At 44.8% G+C, this 6,832-nt stretch overlaps 2 protein-coding genes across 2 annotated transcripts in view; one reads left to right on the forward strand and one right to left on the reverse strand.

Annotated features, from left to right (window-relative positions):
- LOC118342125 (WD repeat-containing protein 62-like) overlaps nt 1-4,369 on the forward strand; it is a 4,846-nt gene extending 477 nt beyond the window's left edge. Inside the window, exons 2-19 of the mRNA XM_035680576.1 lie at nt 34-165; nt 281-444; nt 525-616; nt 861-986; nt 1,228-1,298; nt 1,415-1,536; nt 1,631-1,706; nt 1,830-1,941; nt 2,044-2,107; nt 2,300-2,413; nt 2,500-2,603; nt 2,866-2,918; nt 3,006-3,242; nt 3,354-3,424; nt 3,527-3,684; nt 3,784-3,897; nt 4,002-4,113; nt 4,231-4,369. Of these exons, the coding sequence (XP_035536469.1) occupies nt 34-165; nt 281-444; nt 525-616; nt 861-986; nt 1,228-1,298; nt 1,415-1,536; nt 1,631-1,706; nt 1,830-1,941; nt 2,044-2,107; nt 2,300-2,413; nt 2,500-2,603; nt 2,866-2,918; nt 3,006-3,242; nt 3,354-3,424; nt 3,527-3,684; nt 3,784-3,897; nt 4,002-4,113; nt 4,231-4,354 (2,046 nt within the window). The 3' untranslated portion in view covers nt 4,355-4,369. The remainder of the gene's footprint in view (nt 1-33; nt 166-280; nt 445-524; nt 617-860; nt 987-1,227; nt 1,299-1,414; nt 1,537-1,630; nt 1,707-1,829; nt 1,942-2,043; nt 2,108-2,299; nt 2,414-2,499; nt 2,604-2,865; nt 2,919-3,005; nt 3,243-3,353; nt 3,425-3,526; nt 3,685-3,783; nt 3,898-4,001; nt 4,114-4,230) is intronic.
- Nucleotides 4,370-4,760: 391 nt separating this feature from the next.
- The window catches only part of nup50 (nucleoporin 50), a 2,899-nt gene continuing 827 nt past the window's right edge, over nt 4,761-6,832 (reverse strand). Inside the window, exons 2-4 of the mRNA XM_035675754.1 lie at nt 6,100-6,178; nt 5,370-5,453; nt 4,761-5,231 (exon numbers count right to left, since the gene is read on the reverse strand). Coding sequence (XP_035531647.1) covers nt 4,989-5,231; nt 5,370-5,453; nt 6,100-6,178 — 406 coding nt within the window. The 3' untranslated portion in view covers nt 4,761-4,988. The remainder of the gene's footprint in view (nt 5,232-5,369; nt 5,454-6,099; nt 6,179-6,832) is intronic.

Below are 6,832 nucleotides of genomic sequence, written 5' to 3' on the forward strand. Positions count from 1 at the left end.
AATACTTCAGATATTACCACAAGTGTGTTTCAGGTGTATCCGGAGCTGTCAGATGCGTCTCAGGCCTGTCTCCCTCTGTCGTCCTTCTTCACCTGTTCGTCTGATAACACCATCAGACTGTGGCACACCGACCCCCCCACCGGACACAGAAACCTCTACAGCAACGTAAGACCCACACGAGTACAAGTACGCAGTATACTGCAGTACACAGTGTACCAGGACTGAACCACAGAAGAAGTCTCTTTCATTTGTTTTAAATCACTTCCTGTCTGTCTTTCAGGACCTGCTGAGGATTTTGTATGTGGGGGAGAACACGCAGCACCTGCAGGCGGAGGGGGAGAGGGGGGAGGCAGCAGGGGCTGATGGGAAGGCTGGGATCAGAGTGCTGGGTATCAGTCCTGATGGACAACACCTGGCAGCCGGAGACCGCTGTGGAAACCTGCGGTAAGAGACACAGAGCCGGATCAGACCTGGATCCTGTGGAGTATCAACAGATGTATAACGACGTGTTTCTGTGTGTTCAGTATCTTCGGTCTGGAGTTTCTGGACGAGCTGGCAAAGATTGAAGCTCATGACTCGGAGGTGTTGTGTCTGGTGTTCTCCCCGGCATCCACAGGTAATAATACTAACTGAAAAACTTAATTTACCAAAAGAAATACTTACAATACTGGCAGAAATACTTAATTTACTACTACCAGAAATACTTGAGTAGAAATAGAAGTACGTCCAATACTACCAAGTATACTTTCGTAATGCATGAGAGACTTACTGACAGTACCACGCTGTGAATGAAGGTGGATGTCAGTCAGTCTGCAGGTTTCTGTACGGTTGTGACGCCTGAATAACGACTGTTGTTTCAGGTGTGAAGCTGTTGGCGTCGGCCAGCAGAGATCGATTAATCCACATCTTCAACCTGGAGAAGAACTACAGTCTGGAACAGACGCTGAACGACCACTCGGCCTCCATCACTGCCGTCAAGTTCACAGGTAAACTGAGAGTGAGTTTACAGAGTGTCTGCAGGGTCTTAAAAAGGCTCCAATCCAGTAATAAAAACTAAAATGTGTTAAAAGTATCAACATTAATATTTTTAAATGTGTTTTCTGATCATGCTGTAACAACTGACATACACCAATACAGATTTTCCTTCGTACCTTCTTTGCCACTACGAGTGTAAAATACATTCATGATGAGAACAACTGTTGGTCTGACAGTTTACCTGTGTTCCAGGTGAGAGTCCAGAGGTTCGGATGGTGAGCTGTGGAGCGGACAAAAGCATCTACTTCCAGACAGCTGAACAGGTCGGTGTGAACACACGAATCCAGACAGAAACATCTGTGGAGGTCTGTTGTTCATTGAAACCCTGACTGGCTGTGTGAGCTCATATACTGTCCCATAATTCCCCATAATGTTGTAGACGGCGGAGGGTTTGTCGTTCTCCAGGAGTCACCACGTGGTGGAGAAGACGACGCTGTACGACATGGACCTGGACTCATCGAGGACGCACGTCGCCATCGCCTGTCAGGACCGAAACGTCAGGTTAGAACACGTAAAGAGCTCCACTGAGAACAGAGAAGAGTTCAGATCAGCTGAGGACTGACTGTGTTTGTCTGTGTGTGTTTGTGTGTTTCAGGGTCTACAATGTGGAAACTGGGAAGCTGAAGAAGTGTTTGAAAGGCTCGTCCAGTGATGAAGGAGCTCTGCTGAAGGTACGAGCACTATTGATTATTGTTTCGGTTGTGTGTGTGTGTGTGTCGGTAGCTCCGTGTCCACCGCAGTGTAACGTGCAGGTGTTCTGTGATGTGATTGGCTGGTTGGTATTTTGTCTGCAGGTTCACATGGATCCGTCGGGGTCGTTCTTCGCCACCAGCTGCTCCGACAAAAACATCACCATCTTCGACTACGAGTCAGGAGAGTGTGTCGCCACCCTGTTCGGACACTCTGGTGAGTAAATCCAATATCGTTTGTTTCATTATCGGTCTGTGGTTAAAGAGTCTCGACTGTTCTGAAGTTATTTATAACCCGACGGATTGTTTGTTTCAACAGAGATCGTCACCTGTATGAGGTTCAGTCAGGACTGCAGACACCTCATCACTGTGTCAGGAGACAGGTACACTAAAATACTAACTACTGAAATTGTAATTAGTAACTGTAACTCATTACTGGGTACTGGATTCTGATTCTGCAGGGGTCCATTAATTCCTGACTAAGCATTAAGAATTAATGGACGACATAGAGGCAACATTGTAGCAGTTAATAAATGATGATTATGTTTGTGATTTGTTGTTATTTTTGTGTGTAGTTGTGTGTTCGTGTGGAGGTTGGACTCTCAGATGACCAGCACCATGAGGAAGAGGCGGGGCCTCAAACTGGCTGCCGCGCCTGTAACCTGCAGCCAAAAACCGCAGAACATCAGGTGAGATCTGGTGTGAGAGCTCGAGCTGCGGAGGTTTGTTTGTGTCCGACTGAACTTCTATATTCTGTCCCTTCGTGTTGTTTCAGGAGAGAAACCTTCATCACTGTTCCCTCCTCTCAGCTGCCTCTGATGGAAGAAGAGGAGGAAGAGGCTGACCTCAGGACTCCAGCTAGACTGGACACTGTTCAAGGTGAGGAGGAGGAGGAGGACTGGGCTCAGATTCTACCTTCATCCTCCTCTTCAGATAAAGTCAAACTAACAATGTATAATTATAGTTAAAGCATTTACAGATAATACTTGCTGTCTTCTGTTTGCCGCGGGTCATAGTGTATTATAATTCTTGCTGTAACACATTATAAACATTATAAACATGTGAAGTCTCCTGCTGGGCTGAAGCTTTAATCTTCCTCCTGGTGAAGACGGTTGTGTTGAATCGTGTTGTCGTGTTTCAGGTCCTCCGCTGCTTCAGACCAACGGAAAACTGCCCATGTGGTTCAGAAAGCTGGTCAGTCCCACGTTTATCGATCAGTTCACAGGTAATCAATCCGTCTCTAGATTGATTTTCTTCCAGTGTGTGCGTTTGTGTGTTCAGCAGGGTCAGGGCGAAGCCGCCTCCGCCGCCGTCCAGTCAGACGCCGAGCCTCGTCCGGTCAGGAGTCGGTGGGGAGAGCAGCTGGACCCTCTGATCATCTGCGCCAGCTTCTCCCCGAGTCAGATAGAGGAGGAAGAGGAGGAGGAGGAAGACTTCCACCCTCAGAGTCTGGAGAGTCTGCTGGGAGAGGAGTTGGAGGATGAGGAGGACGGAGAGGAGGAGAAAGAGGAGAAGGAGGTGAGTCTAGGGACGATTCTGAGAACTGAAACGTCTTGATGAAGGTCGCTGCAGTTCCTCTAACATCCACTTGTCCCTGGCTGACTGTGTGTGACTGTGTGTGACGTTCAGGTGCCGCAGAATCCAGGTGAGAACAGGAGCAGCTACATCCTCTACCCCAACACCAACACCACCACCGACAGGTGAGCTCCGCCTTCAGGTGGAACAGATCACTGATATTTATGGAGCTGAATCCAAATGCAAACATTTGTTTCTTACGATCGGTGTCTCTGTGTGTTCGTCAGGGAGTTTGACGTTGAGGGTGTGACTGACCCTCGGCGGTCTCTGACCCAGCTGGAGGTCAAAGGTCAGGGGACGGAGCCAGTGTGGAGCACTCAGATGAGTCCGGACTCCGCCTGCTCCGAAGGATCCGCAGGAAGTCTGGAGCAGCAGCATGACCCCGGTCAGAGAGCAGAATATGACTCTGCATATGTTGTTGTAGTCGTTGTTGTTGTTGTTGTTGTTGTTGTTGTTGTGAACCTCCTCTCTCTCGTGTTTTCAGACACAGATTCTCTCAGTCAGGGCAGCTCGGTGGGCAGTTTGTGTCTGGAGGACGACGAGGACAGAAACTCTCTGAAGAATCACTTTGACACTCTGGCCTCGAGTCTGAACGACGGTATGAAACCTTCTTCTTCTTCTTCTTCTTCATCAGTCTGTACACTTTATACTGCTGTCTCTGTCACGTGAACGCTGAGGGGTTTGTGACCTTTGACCTTTCAGAGAAGTTTGAAACAGACCTGAAGACGCTGCAGACTCCGGAGGAGAAACACTTCCTGAATCCTCGACTCAGCATCTCCACCCGCTTCCTGTCCCGATTCCAGGACAGAATCAAGTCAGTCTACCCACAATCCTCTGGGTTCATCCTCTGTTATCATCATCCATGAGTTTTCTGCTCTGGAGTTTAACTGCTGCTTGTTGCCATGGTGATAACATTCTGCTGTGTTTTTAGGGCGTGGCCGTGCCGAGCGCCGCCGCCTCCTGTCTCAATCCCGAACAGGATCTCAGAGGAGAGCAACATCAGCAACACATCGGTACAAACACACCTGAGCAGAATGATTTATGTGATAACATGAACTTTTTGAATTTTGGATCTTGACAGTTGATGAATAAAGGTTATTCACTGCCACTAGAGGTCGCACTACAGCACCAGCAGAGGAAGACAATGGACCATCAGACTGTTAACAAAACCACTGATGTTACCTAAAAGATGAAAAAACTGTAGAATAAAAGTCACAAACTGTAACTCTCCTCATACTGTACATTATTATTATTATTATTATTATTATTATTATTAAAGAGATATTATGATTCATGATGCTATTTTATTCCATCAGAATTTTATTTTTCACTGAGAAAAGGATTCAGCTCATCAGCTCACATTTGTTTGGAGAACTACAGTACTTATAATATAATATAATATATAATATAATATAATATAATGTCACGTCTTTATAAACTCCTAAAGCTTGCTGTCCTACAAACAAAACTGTCCACAGCTTTAAAATGAGAGATGTGCACGTGTGTCACAGCAGCAGCTTCATCACACCGACCAGAGGATGATGTCGGTTAGTCTGAATAAAACTGTTTCTCTGTGAATGTGCAGCATGAAGCAGACAGCTGCTCTCCGACTTCACGTCACAACTCAGAACCACAGGAAGCCTCTGGTGACTGAAACAAACGCTCATATTGTTAATAATCAGCCAATAATCAGCCAATAATCAGCACATTCACACTGAGACGGTCCTCACCGGGGGTAGCAGTGGTTGCAGACGGAGACGAGAACCCTCCGAAGGACGGAGCGATGCTGTTTCCGTTGGTCAGACTGCTGAGGCCTTTGAAGCCGCCGCCGTTCCCAAAACCAGAAAACGCCGTCGGGGTCGAACCTCCGCTCGCCGCCGTCCCGCTCAAAGAAAACCCTTTAAAACCTTTGAAGGATCCGCTGCTCTCGCCCTGAAAGCAACAAAACACCGAGTTCACTGCTGCTACAACAAACCTTCACGGACGCTAAACAATAAACAGATTCATCAACAGTTCAGTCACATCGAACTCTAAGAAACTTTAATTACACGAAGACGACTGTGGTTTTACCTCGGCTCCGATATTTCTGCGTTTGGCCTTTTTTATCGCCCGGTTCTTCAACACATCTTCACTTGCGACTGAGAAGGTCCCGGCCTGGAGGAGGAGCACAGGTTAACACACTCAATCATTTCAGACTTAGATTCCTCTTTATTGATCCTTTTGGGATGACAGTGTAGAAAAATAAAGAGGTATAAAAAAATACAGTACAAGATAAACAGTATAAACAATAAACTCTTTGCTAGATATAGAAAGTAGAGATAAGAATAAAAATAAGATAAAAAAAAAAGATAAATGAAATCAAATAAGATAAATGTAGAGAAGTGTATATAAATATAGATAAATAAAGATCAATATATAGGACAGTATATGGCATTGTGTTGTTATACAGTCGATAAATGACATTAAGCAGAAATTAGCAGTTAAATTAAATCAATACTGAGATTATTTATTGATTTTAAAGGACGAACTCTTTGTACAGGACTATAACTTAAATAAACTGAAGACTGCTGTGTTGTTAAACATCTTTGCATCAACCTAAGACCGGTCCTCGTTCACTCGCCATAAAACACTGACGCTTATCTGTACGGAGGGAAAAGCTCTTCGCCTCGTGCTCCAGACGTCAGGATTTCCTCGTCTTCGCTCTGCTGTGTTTCATTTTACACCTCCATCACCCGGCTGTTGGTTCAGGAAGCTGTTTATTTAATACGCAGCAAACGTATCGAACAGAAATATCGCTCACCTCCTCTCCCTCCTCCTCCTGATCCCAGTTCCTGTCCGTCAGCTCTTTATCAGCGATCCTCTTCGCCATCCCACCTGCTCTGTAACCGAGAGCACGGTCGCCGTTAGCAACGAGAGTTAAAACAGTAACACAATATGTAAAAGTTGATTTCAGAGGAGAGTAATGTACATTTAACCTCCCGACAGAATATAAAACACAGAAAATCTGCTGCAAAAATAACCCAACATTAAATAATAAGCAGGACTTTAACTTCTCCCTTCAGACGACATCAACACACGTCCTGAAAACTGTCCGATGGACGATTACAGCTGAAATAAAACTCTGAATCATCTGTTAATACATCACACAGACGGAGAAGTGTGTGAAAATATCAGTTTTATCAGCGGTTATTGTTTAATATAATAAGAAATATGAATTAAATAAGTCATATAGTCAGGTCACTGGTTTACACAATAATATAAAAGGCTCCCTTATAGAAATAGATTGGGAACAACTGATTTAATCATTAATAAACATTAATTCATTCATTCTTTTATCAGAAAATCCAATAAAAAGTCAAATAGAATAAAGCCTCTGAGAGTGAACTAAAGATTAGGACTATATTTTATCTCTGTTATGTGATAATGTAACGAACAGTGTGAACATTAATATTAATAATGAACATAATAAAACTGTCCGTGAACGCATCAGTTGAGTTCAGTGTCGGTGTGTGGCAAGAATATTCTGGAAAGAT

The sequence above is a fragment of the Morone saxatilis genome, unplaced genomic scaffold, assembly GCF_004916995.1.
Source record: "Morone saxatilis isolate NCDOM2014 unplaced genomic scaffold, NCSU_SB_2.0 Contig10, whole genome shotgun sequence".
In the NCBI taxonomy this organism is placed as follows: domain Eukaryota; kingdom Metazoa; phylum Chordata; class Actinopteri; family Moronidae; genus Morone; species Morone saxatilis.